The 25,395-nt window shown below is 37.3% G+C and overlaps 1 protein-coding gene across 1 annotated transcript in view; it reads left to right on the top strand.

Moving 5' to 3' along the window:
- Nucleotides 1–25,395, top strand: part of AXDND1 (axonemal dynein light chain domain containing 1) — a 94,082-nt gene that overhangs the window by 36,507 nt on the left and 32,180 nt on the right. Inside the window, exons 12-19 of the mRNA XM_039255408.1 lie at nt 744–845; nt 1,963–2,126; nt 3,723–3,798; nt 6,285–6,519; nt 12,917–13,118; nt 13,928–14,021; nt 17,443–17,642; nt 18,809–18,905. Coding sequence (XP_039111339.1) covers nt 744–845; nt 1,963–2,126; nt 3,723–3,798; nt 6,285–6,519; nt 12,917–13,118; nt 13,928–14,021; nt 17,443–17,642; nt 18,809–18,905 — 1,170 coding nt within the window. The remainder of the gene's footprint in view (nt 1–743; nt 846–1,962; nt 2,127–3,722; nt 3,799–6,284; nt 6,520–12,916; nt 13,119–13,927; nt 14,022–17,442; nt 17,643–18,808; nt 18,906–25,395) is intronic.

The following is a 25,395-nucleotide window of genomic DNA, read 5'->3' as shown; positions in this document are numbered from 1 at the left end:
CATTCATTGAATGACTATATAATTGGTTCAATATACCAGTGGTTCTCAAAGTACAGTCCAAGGATCACCCCCCTTCCCTGTCCCCCACCTCACTAAGGGATCCCTGGGACCCTTTCATGAGGTGAAAACTATTTTCTTCATTATACTAAGAGGTTATTTGCCTTTTTCCACTCTCATTTGCATATGAGTTACATCTGCTTTACCTTGATATGGGACGTTGCTGCAGATTAAATGCAGAAGCAATATGAAAATCCAGCTCTATTAAGGCAGACATTAAAGAGATTTGTAAAAATGTAAAATAATGGTTCTCCTTTCATTATTTTTTTGTTTTAGAAAATAGTTATTTTTTCATAAAAATACTATTTATGTTAACATATAATGAATTTATTGTTATGTTTAAGTGAATTAACAAATATGTATTTTAAATATGTTTGGTTTTAGCTTTCAATATGGTAAATATCAAATAGATATGATCGTATGAATAACAGCTCTTTGAAGTCTTTCCTAATTTGCAAGTGTTGCTTGGGATTCTGTGCTATACGTTATCCTTCAGTGTGGCTCCAGTATACCAGTTTTAGAAAACATGAATTTGTGGATTCAAATTAGCTCATGATTTAAGTAAGAAATTGTGATGGAGTTAATGATTCAGAGAAAAATTGAAACATGAAATTGGTTTGGGTTTAATAAATCACAGTGGTTTATTGATGTCTTAGGTTCCTCATTTCAGTACATTTTTCATATAGGTAATTGAAAGAAATAGAGTTGTGTTGGCTAAACGACTTTACCTCAATGAAAAGGGTTGGAGTAAATATGTTAAGCATTTCATCATACTGCTGTCAGTCAAGGTAAAGATCAGTTCACTTACGTTATAGGAAAAGAGACCCCAGCTTTTGAGGGTTGAAACTAGGAGACGTGTTTGCTAAGTTTATAGATTACACTTTAAATATAGTTTTGTATTTGTGTTTTATTGTGGGTGGTATGAAAAATCTAAGGAAATTTAAATAAATGCTCTTTATATTATAGTTGTCTTCTATCCTAATTAAAGCACTTTAAACAATTTATCCAAGTTAATAATACTGAAGATGTTATTTATAGACTTATCATTCTATTTGTTAGTATTTGAAAATAAAATGTAAGTAGCTGTGCATTTTTTGCAATTTTATGTGAAAATTCAATGAGCATACTTGGCTGAAATGGAGAGAAGTGACATTTAGTGTGTTTCTAGATTCATACCATTTATATTTGTCATTTCACTCAATTCTTTTAAAAAAATTTTTAAAGTGTATTTATTTTTGAGACAGAGAAGGAAAGATAGACAGACAGACATAGAGAGAAAGGGAGTGCATGAGAGCAGGGGTGGGAAAGAGAGAGACAGGCAGAGAGAGAATCCCAAGCAGGCTCCACACTGTCAGCAAGGAGCCTGATGTGGGGCTTGATCTCACAAACTGTGCAATCATGATCTGGGCTGAAATCATGAGTTGGACCCACTTAACCCACTGAGCCACCCAACTGCCCTTCACTTCATTCTTATAACAATCCTGTAAAATATATAGTAGGGTCTTTATTTTTTGGATAAGAAAAGTTAATCGCAAATAGATGAAATAGTATCCCCTAATGTTACATAGCCAATAACTGCTAGGATTCACGTTTGGTTTTGAAATTCCTGTTCTTTCCAATGTACCACACTACCTCCCATGAAAGTCCTGTGGGGGAATTGAGGTCATATTACAAAGGAAAAAATCTTGTCCCTAATATTTTATGTACCATGGAAAATCTACCAGCGAAGGGACTATGTGATATTACTGACAATATTTTAAAAGAGAAATATCTTCTCAATTTTGATCCATTTTCTATGGATGTCTCTAGTATTCACAATATCAATACACTAATTAACATTATTAGTGTATGCTAATAAGTAGTTGTTACATGACTAAGTGACTTGATTCCACGCATATTATCTAGGACACTGCAGATCTTGCACTGTTGCAGAAATTGACACAGAAGTGGAGAGACTTAATGAATAAATTTAAAAACGAAGTGGAACAAAATGAAGACTCTACAAGGGAGAAATTGCAAATTGTTAACGGTGGCCTTACCAAATGGCAGCAGTTTTTCAGAAATAATAGGTGGGTTACAAGGATCTTTTTTTTTTTTTAAGGGTTTTGTTTTGTGGGTTTGTTTTTAGAGAGACAGACGGAGAGAGAGAGGAAGTGGGGCAGAGAGAGAGAGAGAGAGAGAGAATCTTAAGAAGGCTCTACCCTGAGCAAGGAGACCAACGGTGGGCTTGATCTCACAACCCCAGAATCATGATCTGAGCCAAAATCAAGAGTTGGACACTCAATTGACTGAACCACCGAGGCGCCCCGGGTCTACGAGACTCTTGTTTTTGATTATACTGTGTCATGTCTGATAACTCAGTCCAGTTCTTTCTTTTTCCCTGCCTCTCTTTTACCATGTAATGACTCTAACATTGATTTTGGGGGGGTAACTAGCAGCCCTTCCAAGGGTGCAGGCCTGCTAGGAGCTTGAGTGGTTTTGTGGTTTCTGGTGCTAAGCATCTCTGTAGTCCATCCTGATCCCTCTACCCGACTGCTGCTGCCTCCATTTCAGTTCAGTATTTTTCCTTTCCTTTCCTCACCTCCCCTCCCTTCCCTTCCCTCCCCTCCCCCCTCTTCTCTTCCCCTCCCCCCTCCTCTCCTCTCCTCTCCTCTTCTCTCCTCTCCTTTCTTTTCCTTTTCTCTCACATCAACTTATGTCATTATTATTGGCAAACCTGAATATCTAGATCCATCTGCATGTGCAGAGAAATAGAATCAGTGGGCGGCAGTTATAAGGAGATTGATTTTGATTGGATATTATACTTTGTAACAAGTAGAGAAATCTGACAGTGGACAAGGCTGCCTATAAAGTAGTTAAGTCAAGGTGGGATGATGAAATCACAGCTAAAGTTAGTGGGAATCTGGATTTTGAATCCAGGCTTGACTCAATGAATTCTAAGGTGGTTTTTTTTTTAAACTTTAAGATGTTTTGTCTGTTAAGGAAACACATTTAGGAACTGTTTCCATTTCAAATTGAGGACAATGGTGTTGGTTTTTCAGATCCTCTACGGTTTTCCAGTTAGTAGGTTTGAAAGTTCTGGCAGCTGAAGTTGGTATATATCCCAGCTGGTGACTTGGGCCATTGCCTGTCTCTGCTGTTTGTTGGCTCTTAGCTGGTTAGGAGAGCACAGATAACAGGGTTCACTCTTCTCTTTCTCCTCAAAAACTTCTTTATCAAGAGCTTTCTCCTTGTGAGACCTCAGAGATATTAAAGGAAACTCTTTCTTGCCAGAAGTTGGGACTCCTGAACTAAACGTTGAGTCTTAATTATTCATTAGGCTTCCTTTCTAGTTACGTATTGTTTTGTCTGCTGTATTCAACAAGAATTATTCTTCTGATCATCTAATTTTGGATGTCAAAGACCCAGAAACACCCTTTCAATACTCTTATGGCCTCTGACCCTATAACTTGTTTGCTCAGGTCTGATTGGAGCCTGAATTTATATTTGTATTTACATTTGGAAATTTAAAGATGAATGCCTGTAAGGAAAGGGCTAACCCTGGAAGGCATGCTTGGAAATCATTCAGGAGAAAGCGAATATTATTATACAGTGTACAGATTCATGATTTTCTTTGTTTATACACTGTTCTGAGACCCTGCTCTTGTTCTTTTTCCTTCTTCCAGTAAAACAGACAATTTATCCCCTGATAAAGAAAATATATTCCAATCAGTTATTGCAGATTTCAAGCAGTGGCAACAGGTGAGACATTCTAATAAACTGTTTGGTAATCAAAATGCTGTTTGTAAACTTGCCACTCTTCACCAACAAATATGAGTCACATCTCATCTTTTGAGAATGCCACATGACATTTTATGAAAGACAAAACAGCAAGATGCCAGGGACTTTTAAAAATACACTTAAAGTATTTTATTTTCAGTTCTATTTTTAGATTTTTGGGCCAAATACAGTTAGGCCCTAGTCATCAGATAGAAGGAGCATTTGTGCCACTCCCGTACCTGGCTTTTGTCTCAAGAACAACTTGGACTTTTAAAATTAAGAACACCTTTTTTAAAAAAATATTTTTTTTGTTTATTTATTTTTGAGACAGAGAGAGACAAAGCATGAGCGGGGTAGGGGCAGAGAGAGAGGGAGACACAGATTCTGAAGCAGGCTCCAGGCTCTGAGCTGCCAGCACAGAACCCAATGCGGGACTCGAACCCACGGACTGAGAGATTGTGACCTGAGCTGAAGTCGGACACTTAGCCAACTGAGCCACCCAGGCACCCCAAGAACACCTTTTAAAAAAACTGTGGTTGGGGCGCCTGGGTGGCTTAGTCGGTTGAGCGTCCGACTTTCGCTTAGGTCATGATCTCGCGGTTCGTGGGTTCGAGCCCCGCGTCGGGCTCTGTGCTGACTGACCGCTCAGAGCCTGGAGCCTGTTTCAGTCTGTGTCTCCCTCTTTCTCTGACCCTCCCCTGCTCATGCTGTCTATCTCTCTCTCTCTCTCTCTCAGAAATAAATAAAAAAAAAAATTAAATAAAAATAAAATAAAAATAAAAAAACTGTGGTACAATATATATATCACATAAAATTTACCAGTTTAGTGATTTTTAAATGTACAGTTCAGTGGCATTAAGTGTACTTACTGTTGTGTACCCATCTCCACCATCCATGTCCAGACTTGTTTCATCTGCTGGAACTGAAACTCTACCCAGTAAACACTAGCCTCCTCCATTTCCTCCTCCCCCAGTCCCTGGCAACCACCATTGTGCTTTCCATCTCTATAAATGTGATTCCATATGACTGGAATCACAGTGTCTGTCCTTTGTGACCGGCCTATTTTCTTTAGCATAATGTCCTTAAGGTTCATCTGTGTGGTAGCATGTGTCAGAATTTCCTTCCTTTTACAGGCTGCATAATATTCTACTGCATGTATATACTACACTCTGCTTGTTAATAACCTCTTTTTATTTAGTTAGTTTTTAAGTTTGTTTATTTATTTTGAGAGCCGAGAGAGCATGAACAGGGGAGCAGCAGAGAGAGAGGGAGAGAGAGAATCCTAAGTAGGCTCCAAGCCATCAACACAGCCTGACACCAGGCTTGGACTCACAAACCATGAGATTGTGACCTGAGCCAAAATCAAGAGTCAGTTGCTCTACTGACTGAGCCACCAGGGCCCCAGTAACGTCTTTTTAAAAGAATCTGAGTTTTGAAAATAGAGTTCAGTAATCAAACTACTGTTATGTCCTAGCAGTCTGACAAAGGAAAATCTATGAGATACTGAGATCCCTCCAAAATGAATGTCAGACTCGTGGCCTGATGGTGTCTTATCCAGATCCCAGGAAGCCATATTCTTGTCTTATGGAATGACTTGAGCAGAATATTCTCAGAATTGAAAATGTTTTTTGTCCTATTTATCATATAGCTAGTTTAGTGACTTTACTGTTTCTCTGGCAATTTTGACACTGAATAGATAAGATTAAAAAAAATCATGCTGCTTTACTTAGTAGGAATAATAATTATTCATGAAGCTCTTACCCTGTCAGGCTGAAGGTACTTTGCGTGCATTACCGTGCTTACGCCTCATGTCAGACAAAGGATGCAGGTTTTGTAATCCCTGTGTCACAGAGGCAGAAGTGAAACTTAGAGATGTTAAGTAACTTACCAACAACCTAAGTTGTATATGAATGATAAGTGGCAGAGTCAGACCTGTCCAGGTCTCTCTAGCTCCCAAATCCTTGCCCTTAATTGCTCTGCTACATTGGTTTTTTGTACTAATTCCTCATTCTGAAGCATGGGTGATTTGTTTGCATTTTCTGAGTCACAAATATGTAAGTTACAGTTTTATAGGACTTGGACTTGACATTAGACAAATAAAACACAACAAATACATTCTAGCAACTTTCTCAGTCTGACGTCCTCACCAAACCACATAGTAATTAAACATGTATAGATCTCTGGTCCTTTATTGCGTGTCATTCATTTTTACCCAAATAGGACTTAATGTAATTATTTTCATTCTGGTAAACTATGGGTTACCTTGCAGAGTATTATAATTAATTTAAATTTACTTTAATTTTGAAAATGAAATTATGTTGCATGAAGAAATGGTATGAACAAATAATAATAGGATGTAAGACTCCAAAATAATTGGTAGATACTAGGAATTAAAGATCTCGGTAGACTTTGATGAACTCATTAGTAAATAATAGTCTAATTTTCCTGTCGCCCCTCTTATTCTCTAGATGCTGGATGAAGACAAAGAAAAGTTTACTGGGGATTCTCTAGTGTCGAAATATGATTCTCTCAAAATCATTAAACATTTACAGGAAAACTGGACAGATATTGGGTTTGCGATATTTAGTCGCCATAAAAGTATGGAGGGGGAGGTGCCGCCAGAGCAACACCACATGAAAGAAATTGTGAAAACCATTGGGAGACTCTACAAAGAATTTGAGATAAGAATAAATGGGGATAATGGTAAGAAAAAAACAATGACACATTGCTTGACATTATAAAGCATTTTGACAGTGATTATTATTTGTAATACAATTAATATTTAAAATCTAAAGAATAGTGATTACATTTGTAATACTACTAATTTTTAAAATCAAAATACTATACACATGGTTTTAAAAATCAAGCAGAATAAAGCACTGAGCACTGCTTTGTTGAGATGTAATTCATGTGCAATACAACTCCCTGTTTAAAGTATACAATTCAGTGATTTTTACTACATTCACAGATGTGTGCCACTGCAGTCAGTTATAGAATATTTTTGTCAAAATAAACCTCAAAAGAAACCCTCTACCCTTTAGCTATCACTCTTCTATCCTCCCATCCCTGACTAGATTTCTCTATTCTGGACTTTCATATGAATGGAATCATACAGTATATGACGCTTTGGGCCTGACTTCTTTCATTTAGCTTAATGTTTTAAAGGTTTACCTATGTTTTAGCCTGTGTCAGTACTGTATTCATTTTTATGGCTGAATAATATTCCATTGTGTGTGTATATCACATTTTGTGTATCATTTCCTTTTTCAGTGTAGTTTTTAATGTTTATTTTTGAGAGAGAGAGAATGGCAGCGCACACAGTGGGGGAGGGGCAGACAGAGGGGGACAGAGGATCTGAAGCAGGCTCTGCATTAATAGCAGAGATCCAGATGCAGGACTCGAACCCTCAAACCACAAGTTCATGACCTGAGCCAAAGTTGAATGCTTAACCAACTGAGCCACCCAGGTGCCCCTTGTGTATCATTTCCTACATTGATGGACATTTGGATTGTTTCTACTTTTGGGCTATTATGAATAATGCTGATACAAAATTTTGTTTACACATATCTGTGTGGAAATCGTTTTTCATTTCTCTTAGGTATATATCTAGGAGTAAAGTGAGGGCTCTGGTTTCTCCACATCCTTGCCATCACTTGTTATCTGACTTTTTGTTTCTAGCCATCCTAGTGAATGTGTGAGAGTATCTCATTTTGAGTTATGTTTTTCTGATGACTATTGATGTTGATACCTTTTTAAGGCTTATTAACCATCCGTATTTCTTCTTTGGAGAAATACCTATTCAGACAGATCCTTTGTCCATATTTTAATTGGGTTATTTGTTTTTCTGTTATTGAGTTGTAAGAGTTCTTTATAGATTCTAGATACAAATGTTTTTTCAGATATATGAATGTAAATATTTTCTTTGATTCTGTGGGCTTTTTTTCATTTTTTTGATGCAGTGCAAACATTTTGCAGTGCAAAAACTTTGCAGTGCAAACATTTTAAATTTTGATGAAGTCCAATTTATTTTTTTCTTTTTTTTTTGTTTGTGCTTTCAGTGCCATGTCTGTGAATCCTTTTCCAAATTTAAAGTAATGAAGTTTACCCTTATGTATTCTTCTAAGAGTTTTATAGTTTTTGCTCTTCTATTATGTTATTTGACCATTTTGAGTAATCTTCTTACATACTGTGCAGTAAAGGTCTAACTTCATTCTCTTGCATGTGAATATCTAATTACCCCATTACCATTTGTTGGAAAGACCATATTTCCCACATTTAATGGCCTTGACATCCTTGTCAAAATTAGTTGATTTAGTGGTTTATTTCTGGATGTAGCTGTTTATTTCTGGACTCGCAATTCTTTCCCATTGTCCTTGTGTCAGTACCAAACTGTCTTAACTACTGTCTCTTTGTAGTAAGTTTTAAAATTGCGAAGTGTGAGGAGTCCTACTTTATGATTGTTTTGGCTATTCTGAATCACTTCCAATTTCATATGAATTTTAGAAACAGTTTATTAATTTCTATAAGGAGATATGCTTGGATTCTAATAGGGGGTTGGCATTTTAACAATGTGAAATCTTCCAATTCATGAACATGGCATGTTTTTCCAATTATTTGGATCTTTAGTTTATTTCAACAATGTTTTATACAATTCTGAGAATGTTTTGCACTTTTTTTAAGGAGAGGTCAAAAGAATAAATAAAAATAAATAAATACATGAATGAATAGTTATTTATTTACTTATTTATGTTTTCGTATTGTTTTGTTTTCAGGAATAGAACTTAGTGATTCATCACTTACATATAACACCCAGTGTTCATCCCAACAAGTGTCCTCCTTAATGCCTCTCACTCCTTTAGCCCTTCCCCCCTACGCAACACCCCACCAGCAACCTTCAGTTTGTTTTCTGTATTTAAGAGCCTCTTATGGTTTGTCTCCCTCTCTCTCTCTCTTTTTTTTTTTATATTATTCTTGCTTTCCTTCCCTTATGTTCATCTGCTTTGTATCTTAAATTTCACATATGAGTGAAATCATAAGATATTTGTGTTTCTCTGACTGACTTATTTCCCAATACATTCTAGTTCCATCCATGTTGTTACAAATGGCAAAATTTCATTCTTTTTGATCGCCGATTAATATTCCATATGCCACATCTTCTTTACCTATTTATCAGTCGATAGACCTTGGGTTCTTTCCTTATTTTGGCCATTGTTGATAGCACTGCTATAAACATTAGGGTGCATATGCCCCTTCAAATCAGCACTCCTGCATCCTTTGGACAAATACCTAGTAGTGCAATTGCTGGATCTTAGGGTAGTTCTATTTTTAATTTTTTGAGGAACCTCCATGCTGTTTTCCAGAGTGGCTGCACCAGGTTGCATTCCCACCAACAGTGCAAAAGAGATCCTCTTTCTCTGCATCCTCACCAACATCTGTTGTTGCCTGAGTTGTTAATGTTAGCCATTCTGACAGGTGTGAGGTGATAATCTCATTGTGGTTTTAATTTGTATTTCCCTGATGATGAGTGATGTTGAGCATTTTTTCACGTGTCTCTTAGCCATCTGGATGTCTTCTTTTGAAAAGTGTCTGTTCATGTCTTTTATTACTTTCTTCACTAGATTATTTGTTTCTTTGGGTGTTGATTTTGGTAAGTTCTTTGTAGATATTGGATACTAACCCTTTATCTCATATGTCATTTGCAAACATCTTCTCCCATTCCGTTGGTTGCCTTTTAGTTTTGCTGATTGTTTCCTTCACTGTGCAGAAGCTTTTTATTTTGATGCACTCCCCAATAGCTCATTTTTGCTTTGATTTCCCTTGCCTCCAGAGATGTGTCAAGTAAGAAGTTGCTGCAGCTGTACTTCTTTTGTTAAATATTTTCCTAAGTATTGTATTCTTTTTGACACTATTATGAATGCAATTGTTTTCTTAATTTCATTTTTGGATGCTTCATGGCATGTGTAAGAAATAAACTTGATTTTGTATTTGATTTTGTTTCCTGCCATCTTGCTGACTCATTTATTAGTTCTAGTAGTTTTTTAGTGGATTCCTTAGGATTTTCTTTTTATGAGATCATGTCATCTGTGAATAGAGAAACTTTTGACTTCTTTCCCTGTTTTTGCCTGTTGCTTGCTTGTTTTGTTTCTTTAATTCCATATGAGTGAAATTATATGATATTTGTCTTTCTCTCACTGACTTATTAACCTTAGCTATAACCTGACTTATTAACCTTATTATACTCTCTAGCTTCTTCCATGTCATTGCAAATGGCAAGATTTCATTCTTTTTTATGACTGAATAATAAATTGTATATATATACCATACCATCATCATTTGATGGACAGTTGGGCTGCTTCCATGTCTTGGCTATTGTAAATAATGCTGCTATAAATATAGGGGTGCATGTATCCCTTTGAATTTGTGTTCTTGTATTCTTTAAGTAAATAGCCAATAGTGTGATTGCTTGATCATAAGGTAGTTCTTTTTTTTTTTTTTTAGCGTTTATTTATTTATTTTGAGAGAGAAAGAGAAAGAGAGATCAGGGAAGGGGCAGAGAGAGAGGGAGAGAGAGAATCTGAAGCAGGCTCTGTGCTGTCAGTGCAAAGCCTGACACAGGGCTCAAACCCACAAACTGCAAGAGCCAAAATCAAGAGTCAGACATTTAACTGACTGAGGCACTTGGGTGCCCCAGGGTAGTTCCATTTTTTAATTTTTGGGGGGGAACCTCCATACTGTTTTTCCCAGTGGCTGCAGCAATTTGCATTCCCAGCAACAGTGCACAAGGGGGGGGGGGGCTTTTTTTTTTAACCACACTGATTATTTCTTCTCTTTTTGATACTACTCATTCTGACAAGGGTAAGGTGATTTCTCATTGTGGTTTTAACTTCGATTCCCCTGATTATGAGTAATGTTGAACATCTTTTCATGTGTCTCTTAGACATCTATATGTCATCTTTGGAAAAATATCTCTTCTTTTTAATCAGATCACTTAGCTTTTAGGTGTCAAAATTTTTTATCTATTTTGGATATTAACCTCTTATCACATACATCATTTGCAAATATTTTCTCCCATCCAGTAGGTTACCCTTTTGTTTTGCTGATGGTTTCCTTTGCTGTGCACTAAGTGTGTGTTTTATTTTGGTGTAGTCCCACTTGTTTATTTTTGCTTTTGTTTACCTTGCCTCAGGAGACATATCTAGAAAAATGTTGCTAAGGCAGGATTACTGCCTACATTTTCTTTTCGAAGTTCTATGATTTCACGTCTTGCATTTAGGTCTCTATTCCATTTTGTTTTTATTTTTGTGTATGGTGTAATAAAGTGATTCAGTTTCTTTCCATGCAGCTGCCCTATTTTCCCAGCACCATTTACCAAGGAGACTGTCTTTTCCCCATCATATATTCTCACCTCCTTTGTTATACATTAATTGACAAAAAAATGTGTGGGTCTACTTCTCAGCTTTTTATGTTGCTCACAGTTAATTGCCCATGACTGATAATTTGATAACATCTAACCAGATGTTATCTTTTATGTCTTCATAGGTCTTTTTTAATTGTCTGTATTTTGTCTTGACTCACAAGAGTCAATTCTTTTCAACATTGATGTTGGACATCGTGAGAAATTCTAGGGATAATTTGAGATTCTGGATAATGCTGTATTTCATGAGAATGATGACTTTTATTAACTGTGTCATATGTTACTTAAGAATCCTTCCCAGCAAAGTGTTCAGGCAACCCTGGTCCATTGACTGGCACTGTTGTTCAACATAAAACTACTCCTCATGGGAAAACTCAATCTTTATTATCTATGTCATCAGTAATAGAGATAAAATGCCAATACTTACCCATGAGAATATATAATGACAGAAAAAAAATGAAGTAGTAAATGGTTTGAAATAAATGAGGAAGTCAAAATGATGAATGATAGCAAAATTAACAGATCATTTTGAATACTCCTAAAAGATCAAAGTTTACTAATGAAAGCAGTGAAATATTTTCATCAAGCAAAAGAATGTTTGCTTTTTTAGTTTTTTATATTTATTTATTAAAGAGAGAGAGAGAGAGGGAGAAAATGAATGAGTGGGGGAGGGACAGAGAGAGAGGGAGACATAGAATCCGAAGCGGACTTCAGGCTCTGAGCTGAGCAGTCAGCACAGGGCCTGAGATGAGGCTCAAACTCATGAACTGGTAGATCATGACCTGACCCAAAGTCAGACACTTAACTGACTAAGCCACCCAGACACCCCATTAGTTTTTATTTTTTTAAAGTTTATTTATTTTGAGAGAGAGACAGAGAGAGAGACAGAGAGAGAAAGAGGTCAGGGAAGGAACAGAAAGAGAGAGAACCCCAAGCAGGTTCTGTACTGTCAGTGCAGAGCCCAACGCAGGGCTCAACCTCATGACCTTGAGATCAGGGTGTGAGCTGAAACCAAATCATGATCTGAGCTCAGTCAGTTGGACGCTTAAGTGACTGAGCCACCCAGGTGCCCCAAAAGTTTGCTTTTTAATTATTTCTCTTTATATATCTCTGAGATGGTAGCATTCCATCTCTTATTTTGCAAATGAGATAAGACAAAGGTATAGAGGGGGTATTTTGCCATGATTTCACAGTGAATTGGTTAAAGATTAGGATCTAGACTCAATCCTTCTTCAGACCAAAACTATGAACTTCATGAAAACCTGAACAGTGACCTAAAAACAGACTCAAATACCAAACTATTCTCATTCCTGTTATTAAATATCCTGTAATCATGAAGAAGCTGCTTATCATAATTGTTCTCTTAACAGAATGAATGAGTTAATGCCTATTATAGAAAACTGTGGTTCGTGGTTTCTGAACTTAATACATTTGGTTCTCTGCAGAAAAGACAAGAAACTTAGAGTATAAACTGTCATCAAAGAATTAATAGCCCATCAGTCAGAAAAGCACTGATTACACAGTGTTTATTCACTAAACATTTATTTAGGAACTCTGCAAGATTCTCCACTAGGCAAGTTGTAGGATAATAAAAGATGAAAAAAAAAAGATATGCCCTGCCCATTGGCATTTTATAATTTATTATTTAATATGGTAGACTTATGACTACTTTTCTCACTTTTCTAGGTATCTGTAAAATTCTTCCAAGTTTGATTAATTCTATTGAATACTGTTCTTTCAAGATGGAAAGTGTCCTGGAATTTCCTGAAATGTATCTTGAAGAATGGGAAAGCCTTAATGAAAAAATTAGGGAAATGAAATCTCGGTTGGATACCTTGTTAAGCATTGTTGGTACTGTCCCTCAGTATACAGACAAGGATTCTGGCTCGTAAGTTCCCATAGCTTTCCATTGGATGGAAGGGAATCCCTACTTCTCCACTGATTTTCCCAGTACCCAGCTTCAGCGACAGGCGGGTAGGGTCCAATAAGAAACCTTGGATGTCCTGTCCCTCCCGAGAAGAAAGCCCTTGACTGGGAACTGGAAGATGAGGGAGCCCTGTATTCATGACTCCACGAGTCCAGAGTGGAATTTCTGCCTCACTGAGCTTCCATAGGAAGAGAGGGAAGAGTCTTGTTTCAAATACTATAGACTCTTCTTGCCTTTACGATTGACTTTTCACAGATTGTCTTGAACACATGTTTCTTCAGTTGCCATTTGTTCTTTGGACCTTTTCTAGAGACTTCCAGTCATTTGGTTCTGTTTTTCAAACAGTCCTCACCCAGCTTTGCTGGGGAGTGGATCAGCTTTGCTCCTCACAGTGTCATGTTGGAAATTGATCTCTTGAGAATTTTAAAACTAGTTCTTCTCACTCTGTGGTCTCACTGCCTAGAAGTGAATGTAAAGGGTAGGAGTGTGAGGTTTTACAGTAGAGAGTTAGGACTGATGGTAAGATCTACATTTTCCCAAGTGCATCATGCCTGTTGCTACCTGCGCAGGGTTAGGAAGGCCATGACAAGAGTAAGCCATCATACCAGGTCATTTAAGGCTTTCATTCACCTTTTCTGAATTCTCAAACAATTGTCAACACCTAAGTTTACTAGGCCCAGTCAAATAAAACCTTTTCTTTTAGCTGATAGTTAAACTTTTATACTCTTAAGTGAGTCACTTATCTTTATTTTACTTGACTTTTCCTTCAGGGTACTTCAAGCACAAATATTTAACATGATTCAACAATGGCTTTTGAAGATAGCCAATGAAATTCACAATGGTAACATTGAACTTCAGCGCCACGTATGTACTTGTAGGGATTTGTGAAATTTTATTTTGCCTTGGCTGGGAGTTTTCTTTTCTTTTTTCCCTTAAATAGTTTATTGTCAAGTTGGTTTCCATATAACACCCTGTGCTCATCCCAACAAGTGCCCTCCTCCATGCCCATCACCCACCTTCCCCTCGCCCCCACTCCCATCAGCCCTCAATTTGTTCGCAGCATTCAAGTGTCTCTCATGGTTTGCCTCCCACCCTCTCCCCAACTATTTTTCCCCTTCTCCCCCTCGGTCCTCCGTTAAGTTCCTCCTAATCCACCTATACGTGCAAACATATGGTATCTGTGCTTCTCTGCCTGACTTATTTCACTCAGCATAACACCCTCGATTTCCATCCATGTTGCTACACATGGCCAGATTTCATTCTTTCTCATTGCCATGTAGTATTCCATCGTATAGATAAACCACATCTTGATCCATTTATCCATTGATGGACACTTAGGTTCTTTCCATGATTTGGCTATTGTTGAGAGTACTGCTATGAACACTGGGGTACATGTGCCCCTATGCATCAGCACTAGCTGGGAGTTTTCTTAAAGGAAAAACTGGGTCATACCTATCCAGTTGAAGGGAGGTTGGGAGGGCAAAACGGGATATAATTACTTATGTGATATAATTACTCACATATAATTACAAATATAAATGATTTGTATAGATATTATTTATTTTTAAATTTTATTTTACTTAATTAATTTATTTTTCTTGTTGAGAGTGTGTAGGGGAGAAAGAGACAGAGAAAGAGACAGAGACAGAGAGAGAATCTTAAGCAGGTTCCATGCTGAGCGTGGATCCCACAACCCGGGGTCATGACCTGAACTGAAATCAAGAGTCTGACGCTTAACTGACTGAGCCACCCAGGCACCCCTGATTCTAATTTTAAATTCACCTATGAACTATTACACACCCTAGATTCTACCATTTAATCTCTCCAATACAACTTTGAAATGAAGGTAATGTTTCTGTTTCTTTATTAGGGATGGCTCAAGGATCAATTAACATTTTATGTAAGCAAAAATGAGTTCTTTGAATGACAGTATAAATCCAGGCCATTGGTGTAGGGAAGAACAGCTAGGAATTTATTTACTTTTGAGAAGCAGCAGGGATGTAGCCTGTGAATGTGGGAGAAAATATCTTTGATTAGTGAAATCACAAGTCAGGAAGAGTTGCCCTTTTCCTGTTGTGTTAATTAAGGTGTAAAAACACACTCATCAAATTCCTTTAGGTCATTAACAACATTTCCTTCTGAGATTGGAAGCCAGATAGGCTCCCAAGTCTGATTTTTATTTATCCATTTAACAAGCATTTATTAAGCATTTAATTCTCTGTCAAGTACTCAGTGTGGTTTTGAGGGATAAAATGATGGCCCATGTCTTAAAGAGACACACAGGTTAATTGAGGTGACAGATGTGCAAACAGTTCTAATAGAGATATATACAGAGCAGTATAGAAACGTGGGAAAAGGAACAAATTAAGGTCAGGGGAAGTTAAAAAGATTTCTCAGAGGAGTTCATGTGTAAGCCTAGAAGAATACTTAGGAACTTATCAAACAGAGAAAGGGGATAGGACATTTGAAGAGTACGATGTGTCTGACATTTGCATTTTATGTCATTTTCTGCATTTTATGTCTGAGACGCAGCCTCAGCAAATGCCATAATGCAGAACTTCCCAAACTTGACCAGTTCATACTGCTCTTTGTGCCTCAGTACTTTCACACTCCTAAACCAAAGAAATCCCTCACAGTTCAGTTTATTAAGTAGGTAGTTTCAAACAACTTACTAAATATTTGTGTCCTACTAACTTAGTAACTGTTTGGAAAGGCAGTACATGTTAAAATAGTTAAACAAGGAGACCATTATACTGGGGTAGCTCTGGTGCCTTTGGTAGCCTCTATAAACAACCCAAAACCAGAGTCCGTGCACTTGAATCTAAGAAAACAAAACTCAAGGACTAATCATAAACAGTCAACTAGATTTTCTCGAATATGAAAAAATGAAACTCAGGAACAACTGTCACAAGAGCCAAATAACTAAATTTTCCCAAGTAAGGCAAACATTTGAGTTACAGCCAATTAAATAATTGCTTTGCTTTGCTTCACTGTCTTGTCTCTACAAATCTTTTTGCTGGCCCCTGCCTGCAGAATCCCCTAACCATTTTTTGGTTTTGACACTGCCTGATTCTAACTGCTTGCTCAAACAAGCTTTGTAAAATTTAATGTCTTAGTTTAACTTTTCAGATATACATACATTGAAAGAAAAAGAAACTCTTTTATTCTCATTTAATCAACATTACTTACGAATGGAATGTATGGACTTGAACACTGTGCAACTTCTCTAACCTTGGAATCAGGTGGGCCAGTGTCCCCCTCATTTCCTGTTGAACCTTGATTTTCCCAAAGTACTTTTTTTTTTTTTTTTTTACCACACAACCACCAATAAAACCATCTTTGCCAAGGAAAGATGTCATCAAAAGTGATAGAGTGCATCCATGTTGAAACTATGAACTATGTTAAGTTCATGCTGTGCTGATAGATATTACATATCACTGTTATTTCCCTCAAGAATTTAAAATCCCATGACATCCTTGAGAATTTACTTTAGAGCTCTGTGATGCCTTGGTGCACTTGGGGAATTGCAGCTTTGATAGGTTAATACCCTTGACCAAACTAAAGAGGAAGAGGGTAGTTTAATGTAGTAGAATGAGCAAAAGAAAACAAGGTTACCCTAGCCAAGTAGTGATGATTTGTTTTCATTAAGAATCATAGTGTGGATCTTGAGAAACTTAATAGAAGACCACTGGGGAAGGGAAAGGGGGAAAAATAGTTACAAACAGAGAGGGAGGGAGGTAAATCATAAGAGACTCTTAAATACAGAGAACAGACTGAGGGTGGATGGGGGTTGGGGTAGAGGGGAAAATGCGTGATGGGCATTGAGGAGGGCACTTGTTGGAAGAGCACTGGGTATTGTGTGTAAGTGATGAACCACAGGAATGTACCCGAAAAACCAAGAGCACACTTTACACACTGTATGTTAGCCAATTTGACAATAAATTATATTTAAGGGAAAAAAAAGAATGATAGTGTCATTGGGGCACCTGGGTGACTCAGTCGGTCAAACTTCCAGGAAGCTCTTGATTTCCCCTCAGGTCATGATCCCAGGGTCGTGAGGTCAAGCACCCTGTTTTGGGCTCTGTGCTGGGAGTGGAGCCTGCTTTGGATTCTCTCTCTCCCTCTCTCTCTGTCCCTACCTCTCTCTCTCAAAAAAAAAAAAAAAAGAATAATAGTGTTGTTGCAAGTTAGAAACAGGTATGCTTTCTATTTTTAAATTTGGTATGGTTTTTACTGTTTGATTTATTTAAAATGAGTCATTTATATTATAATCACTTTTTAACAGATGGGTGAATTGCATATTTCTATGATCCAGTGGATGGTAAACTTGCTGATCTTAATGGTGCCTGACTTTATTGACCAAGACACTCTCCCAAAGTTGGAGAAGGAAAGTGCTAAGACACGTGATATAGGGATTGCAAAGTTAGAGCTGGACGCAATCACACTGGCCAGAAAGTTATCGCAATACTCCTGCTATTTGAACAGGTGAAACTATCTGGTTGTTTTATTATTGACCTTTTGAAGATTAAATGTGACATAAAGCAGAGGAGATAAGGGCAGTGAGGTAGCAGCAATAAGAGATTGTTTTCAAGCCTTGAAAAAAATATTAGTTCAGTTTTTAAACTAGCTTCAGCACTGCCCAGTTGAAATATGTGATTTTAGTGTTTTCCCATTGGCTTTAGAATTCTTTTGGACACAATGTTACCATAGGCAGGCTGGGAAGTGTATACTTCTATGAGAGTGAGAATGAGTAAAAAGAAAAGCAAATCAAACCAAAAAGGCCCACTTGTTTGCATTAATAAGATACATCTTGCATGTTTGCACATACTTGGGGGCAGGGGCATTTTCGAAGAAGCTTGTAATTCCCTACGTAATTCTATGCAAACTGAATGTACGCTTATATTTCACTAAATACATTTAGTTTCACTAAACACCAACCAAAACATCTCTTAAAAGAAAAAAAAGAAAATCCAAATGAAAAACACCCTATATTTGAAAAGCTAGAAGATTCCTACCAAATCCAGATGAGGTCTGAAAAATTATAATTTATTAACTAGGAAGCATATGTCAGTACAATTGTTTCAAATTCAGGAAGTAGCTTTTATATTTCTTCAATGTTACCCATGGTCAAAAGTGAGAACAATGAAAGGGAAGAAGAAGACAAAGGTGAGAAACTTGAGAGAGAGATTATTCTCCTTGGTGAGTAGAATAATTAATAATAAATAATAATAGGGGTGCCTGGGTGGCTTAGTCGGTTAAGCGTCCAACTTTCGCTTAGGTCATGATCTCGCGGTTCGTGGGTTCGAGCCCCGCATCGGGCTCTGTGCTGACTGCCAGCTCAGAGCCTGGAGCCTATTTCGGAGTCTGTGTCTCCCTCTTTCTCTGACCCTCCCCTGCTCACGCTGTCTCTCTCTCTCTCTCCTAGAAATAAATAAAAAAAACATTAAAAAAAAGATTTCTGATATCTTAAAAAATAATAATAATAATAATTAATAATAAATAATTAGTTTAATTATTAACTGGTAAAATTCTATTGTATCTGGATTTAAAACTTTTAGAAGAGGAACCAGTAATAAATAGGTCATGTTGCGTGTGTGTGTATGTGTGTGTGTACGTGTGCACTTTTATTTACTTTATTTTATTTTTCCCAGGTGTTGTAGAGGGATGGTAACAGCTATGGTTCTGAATAAAGCAGGTCACTTAGAAAAAAATCCTGCTAAAGATCTTTATGAGCTGGATGAGATGAAGGTAACACTATCTTGCCCTTTTGTTTGTTTTTAGCAGACTTCTTAGATTGACTTGTATTACAACAAACTACATGTATTTAAAGTGTACAATTTGATAATTTCTAAATTATGGATACACCCGTAAAATGATAATTATTATAAAAAGAAAGGAAAATATCTAACACATTCAAAGTTTCCTTTTACCCATTTGTGATCTCTCCTTCCAGCCTCATCCTGCCCCCCATGCAACGTCTGATCCACTTTCTAACACCAAAGATTATTTTTCATTGTCTAGGATTTATATAAATAGAATCATTGAAAATGTATACTTTTCTGATCTGACTTCTTTACTCAGCATAATTATTTTGAATTCACACATCTTGTTGCTCTTATTAAAATTTCATGTTTTGTAGTGCTGAGTAGTATTTCATTATATGGATATACACCGTTTATCCATTCTCTGTTGATGGGCATTTGGATTGTTGCCAGTTTTGATTATTACAAAGCTTCAATGTATATTCATGTGCATACGCATGTCTTTCATTTCTCTCAAGCAGATAGCTAGGAATGGAATGTCTAAGTCACACGGTATGTGTGTTGAACTCTGTAAGAAACTGTCACACAATCCTCCAAAGTGCTTAAATTGTTTTACACTCCTGCCGGCAGTATATGAATGTTCCAGCTAGCCACTTCTTCACCAACACCCACCGTGGCCTGTCATCCACAGTGAATATTCTTCTAGACATTCTGTTGTGTTCTGTTGATCTGTTTGACGACATTGTCACCATCATCAAGCTGTCTTGATGAGTGTGGTTATAGAAGAAGTTTTGGAATCCAGTAGTGCGTATCCTCCAAATTTGTTCTTCTTTTTCAAGATTCATTAGGCCATTCTAGGTCCTTTGCTTTTCATAAGCAAAAGTTTTAGAATTAGCTAATTTCTCCAAAAAAACTTGTTGAGATTTTGACTGTGATTACATTATATCTATTGATCAATTAGCGATGAACTGACATCTTATCAATATTGAGTCTTTGAATCTGTGAAGATGGTCTCATCTCTTCATTTACCTAAGTCCTTTTTTTCTTTCAACAAAGTTTTATTGTATACAGGTCTTACACAGCAGCTTTCAGTGTACAGGTCTTACACCTCTTTTGTCAGATATATCCCTATGTATTTTATATTTGAGCACTCTTACAAGTGGTTCATTTATAATTTCGATTGCTGATTATTCATTGCTAATATAGAGATTTAAAATTGATTTTTTAAATATGTCGATTTCATATCCTGTGACCTTGCTGAACTTACTTATTGTTTTTAACAATTTTTTTTACCCCTTCAGATTCTTTAGACTTTTCTTTGTACACAGTAGTAGCATCAGCAGGTAGGGACAGACTTCCCTCTTCCTTTCCAGTCTGTAAGCCTTTTATTTATTTTTCTTGCCTTTTGCACTAACTAGACTCTCCAGCACCAGGCTGAATAAAAGTAGTGAGAGCCAATATCTTTGTCTTGTTCTTTCTTAGGGAAAACATATTTATTCTGTCATCTTTAAATATAACCATAGCTGTAGGTATTTCATAGATGCCCTTTATCAGATTGAGGTAGTTCCTTTTTATTCTGTTTGCTGAAAAGCTTTTTGAAGTCAGAGGTGCACCAAATGCATCTCATTTTCTGCACCAAATGAGATGGTCATATGAGTTGTCTTTTTTAGCTTTTTAATATGATGAATTACAGTAGTCCCCCTTAGCCACAGTTTCAGTTACCTGCGGCCAACACACTCCAACACAGTAGGATGATCCTCCTTCTGATGTGGCACCAGAAGGCCAGTAGTAGCCTAATGCTAGGTCACAATGCCTGTGTCATTCACCTCACTGCATTCCATCACACAGGCATTTTCTGATCTCACATCATCACAAGAACGGTGAGTGCAGCACCATAAGATGTTTGGGAAGAGAGAGCATATTTACATAACTTTTATTATAGTATATAATAATTATTCTATTTTATTATTACTGTTACTCTCTTATGGTGTTCTTTATTGTATGTATGTACATACAGGAAAAAACAGTTTATAGAGGTTTTGGTACTATCTGTGGTTTCAGGCATCTACTGAGGGTCTTGGAACATATCCCCTGTGGATAAGGAGAAGACTGCTGTATAGTGATCGATTTTTGAATTGAATGCTTAAATGATTTTTTAAAAAATTTACTTATTTTTGAAAGAGAGAGAGAACACAAGCAGAGGAAGTGCAGAGAGAGAGAGGAAGACACAGAACTGAAGCAGGCTCCAGGCTCTGAGCTGTCAGTGCAGAGCCCGCCATGGGGCTCGAACCCGTGAACTGCGAGGTCATGACCTGAGCCCAAGCATAACTGACTGAGCCACCCAGGTGCTCCTGAATTGAACATTTAAACCAACCCTGAGGCGCCTGGGTGGCTCAGTTGGTTGTGTCCAACTTCGGCTCAGGATATGATCTCGCAGTTTGTGAGTTCCAGCCCCGCATCAGGCTCTGTGCTGGCAGCTAGCTCAGAGCCTGGAGCCTATCTTCAGATTTTGTGTCTCCCTCTCTCTTTTTCCCTCCCTTGCTCATGCTCTCTTTCCCTCTCAAAAATAAATAAAACAAAAAAAATTTAAACCAACCTTTCATCCCTAAGATAAATCCCACCTGATCATGATGTATTATTTTTTTTACATATTGTCAAATTCAGTTTGTTAGTTTTGTTTAGAATTTGCATTGATGTTCATGAGGGATATTGATTATGTAGTTTTGTTTTGTTTTCTAACACCTGTGTTTGGTTTTGACATCAGCATAATGGTGGCCTATTAGGATGAGTCTTCTATTTTCTGCAGCAGTTTTTATAGAATTGTAGATTATTTCTTCCTTATGCGGGTTTATTTATTCCTTATGCGAGTTCATCAGTGAAGCCCTCTGGGCTTTGTGAGAAAGTTGTAAATTACGAAAATAGAGCTATTCAGATAAATGCTATCCAGTTTCTTCAACAGATTTAAGGAAATTTCTTTATTAGATATAGGGCTATGATCTTTTTCTTCTTGAGAAGCTTAGTGGCTTTGGTTTTATTAGGAACTTGTAATTTCATCTGAGTTGCTTAGTTTATTAACATAGAGTTGTTCATAATATTCCCCCACTATCCTTTTAATAATTATAGGATGCCCACACTCTCCTTCCTGTTACTGAAAATTTGTGTCTTTCTTTTGGTCCTCATTAGTCTATAAAAAGTTACCATTTTTCTTGATCTCAAAAAACAGGTTTTGGCCTCACTGATTTTCTCTCTCTCTCTCTCTCATTTCCTTTCTTTCTACTTACTTTGTAATTAATTTGCTCTTTATTTTCGACTCTCATAAGGTATAGCTGAGATCATGATTTCAGACCTGTTCATAAACTGAAAATATAAAGTAACATTAATTTTAGAGGATAAAATTTGCCAGTTTTCAGAAAAGAAATGGATGCATTGATTAAAAACAAAAAACAGGGGCATCTGGATGGCTTGGGCAGTTAAGTGTACGACTTCAGCTAATGTCATGATCTCTCGGTTTTTGGGTTTGAGCCCCACGTCAAGCTGTGTGCTGACAGCTCAGAGCCTGGAGCCTGCTTCGGATTCTGTGTCTCCCTCTCTCTGCTCCTCCCCTACCTGCTCTCTCTTTCTTTCTCTCTCAAAAATAAATCATAAACGTTAAGAAAAAAAGAAAAAAAAAACACTAAAATTTTGCTGGACTCCATAGACAAGTATTTTCAGACTTTCAAGGAGCAGGTAATCCCTATACTATATAAACAATTTAAGAACATAGATAATGACCAAAAGTTTTCCCAGTTTATTCTTATAGCTGGAAAAGATTTTTAAAAATTCTAATAGAAAACAACCAGGAGGAGGAGTTAAGATAGCAGAGAAGTAGGGGGACTGGGGTTTTCCTCATTCCTCAAACACAACTGTATTGAGGTCAGACCACTTGGAACACCCAGGAAATCATTCTGTGGTGTGGCAGAAGATCTCCATGGGTAGAAAGAGACCACTTGGTGGGATCGAGGTGCATGTATGTGAATTGGGGGAGATAAAACACAATAGGCACAAAGGGGAAGGAACCCCTTCCCACAAAAGGAGAAGGAGAGAGAGGGGCTGTGACAGTGCAATATCCAGTTAGCACAAGAGGAAAACATCTCTGGACCGTGGACTGGGCAATGAGAAATACAGAGAGTGTCAGTTTCTATTTTGTAAACTGCCTTAGGAGCTGGATCTAGAGGTTTCAAAATGTGTGACTGTCTCAGGAACAGAGCTGGAAGTGTGGTGCTCCTGGGGAGGAGGGAGCTGGCCCCAGAGCACATGGCACCATGTAGTGATCTCAGGAATGCACTGGGAGAGAACAGTCCTCTACCGGGAGTACTTTGGGAAGAGGGTTTATTGCCTCCTCCAGGACAAAAGACCTTGCAGGTGCCAGCCAAAGGCTTTTTATCAGCAGGGTGAGTGGCTCTACTCCAGCACAGGGGAAAGGAGACATAAGACTTTGGTTTTGAATCAAGCTGAGTGCCTGGGAGGCTGCAGAGATCAAGGACCTAAGGACAAGTCAGGATGAATGAAAAAGTGCTCTAACTGAGATGCAAATACAGTGGTAGTGAGGATAGAAAAAGCAGAGGAGAGAATAGGTGAAATAGAAGATAAGATTATGGAAAATAATGGAGCTGGAAAAAAAAGGGAAAGGAAATTACTAGATCACAAAGGAAGAATTAGAGAACTAAGTGATTGCATGAAACGAAATGATACCCATATCATAGGAGTTCATAAAAAGAAGAGTGAGAGAAAGGGGCAGAGGGTTTATTTGAACAAATTATAGTGGAGAACTTCCCTAATCTAGGGGAGGAAACATGTATCCAAATCCAAGAGGCACAGAAAACTCCCCTCAAAATCAACAAAAACAGATCAACACTACAACATATCATACTGAAACTGACAAAATACAAAGACAAAGAGAGAATTCTGAAAACAGCTAGGGACAAAAGGTCGTTAACCTACAAGGGTAGATACATAAGGTTAGTAGCAGACCTGTTCACTGAAACTTGTCAGGCCAGAAGGGAGTGGCAGAAATATTAAATGTGCTGAATAGGAAAATTATGCAGCCAAGAATCCTTTATCCAGCAAGTGTGTCATTCAGAATAGAAGGAGAGATAGAGTCTTTCCCAGAGAAAAAGGAGTTCATGACCACTAAACCAGTCCTACAAGAGATCCTAAGGGGGACTCTGAGTGGAAAGCAGCAAATACTACAAAGGACCAGAGGACATCACCACAAACATGAAATCTACAGATAACACAATGGCACTAAATTCATATCTTTCAATAATCACTCTGAATGTAAATGGACTAAATGCCCCAATCAAAAGACATAGAGTATCAGAATGGATAAAAAACCAAGATCTGTCTATATGCTACTTACAGGAGACTCATTTTAGACCTGAGGTCACCTGCAGATTGAAAGTAATGGGATGGAGAATCATCTATTATGCTAATGAATGTCAGAAGAAAGATGGAGTAGCCATACTTATATCAGACAAAGTAGGTTTTTTAAAAAGACTGTAACAAGAGATGTAGAAGGTCATTATATCATACTTAAGGGGTCTATCTATCAAGAAGAGCTAACAGTTTTAAATATTAATGCCCCACAATGTGGAAATATCCAAATATATAAATCAATTAATTACAAACATTAGCAAACTTATTGATAACACCACCAAAATTGTAGGAGACTTTAATGCTCCATTTATAGCAATAGACAGATCATCTAGGCAGAAGAAATGAGGAAACAATGGCTCTAAATGACACACTGGACTGGATGTTCTTAACAGATACATTCAGAACATTTTATCCTAAAGCAGCAGAATCCACATTCTTCTCGAGTGCACGTGGAACATTCTCCAGAATAGATCAAATACTGGGTCACAACACAGCCCTCAACAAGTAAAAAGTGACTGAGATTATATCACACATATTTTCATATCAACAATGCTATGAAATTTAAAATCAACCACAAGAAAAAAATTTGGACAGCCCCCAAATAGAGGTTAAAGAACATCTTCCTTAAGAATGAATGGGTTAGCTGTGAAATTAAAGAAATAAAAAAATACATGGAAGCAAATGAAAATGAAAACACAACAGTCCAAACCCTTTGGGATGCAGCAAAGTCAGTCCTAAGATGAAAATACATTGCAATTCAGGCCTATGTCAAGAAGCAAGAAAGGTCCCAAATATACAACCTAACCTGACACCAGAAGGAGCTAGAAAAGCAGCAGCAAATAAAGCGCAAAGCCAGCAGAAGAGGGGAAATAAAAAAGATTAGAGCAGAAATAAATGATATAGAATCCAAAAAAAATGGTAGAACAGATCCATGAAACTAAGCTGTTTTTTTTTTAAATAAAGAAAATTAATAAGCCCCTAGCCAGACTTTTCAAAAAGAAAAGAGAGAGGATAAATAGATAAAATCACGAATGAAAGAGGAGACATCACAACACCTCAAA

Source organism: Hyaena hyaena, unplaced genomic scaffold (assembly GCF_003009895.1).
Source record: "Hyaena hyaena isolate Hyena2069 unplaced genomic scaffold, ASM300989v1 scaffold_525, whole genome shotgun sequence".
Taxonomy (NCBI): domain Eukaryota; kingdom Metazoa; phylum Chordata; class Mammalia; order Carnivora; family Hyaenidae; genus Hyaena; species Hyaena hyaena.
This window is presented reverse-complemented; position numbering and strand designations above follow the sequence as displayed.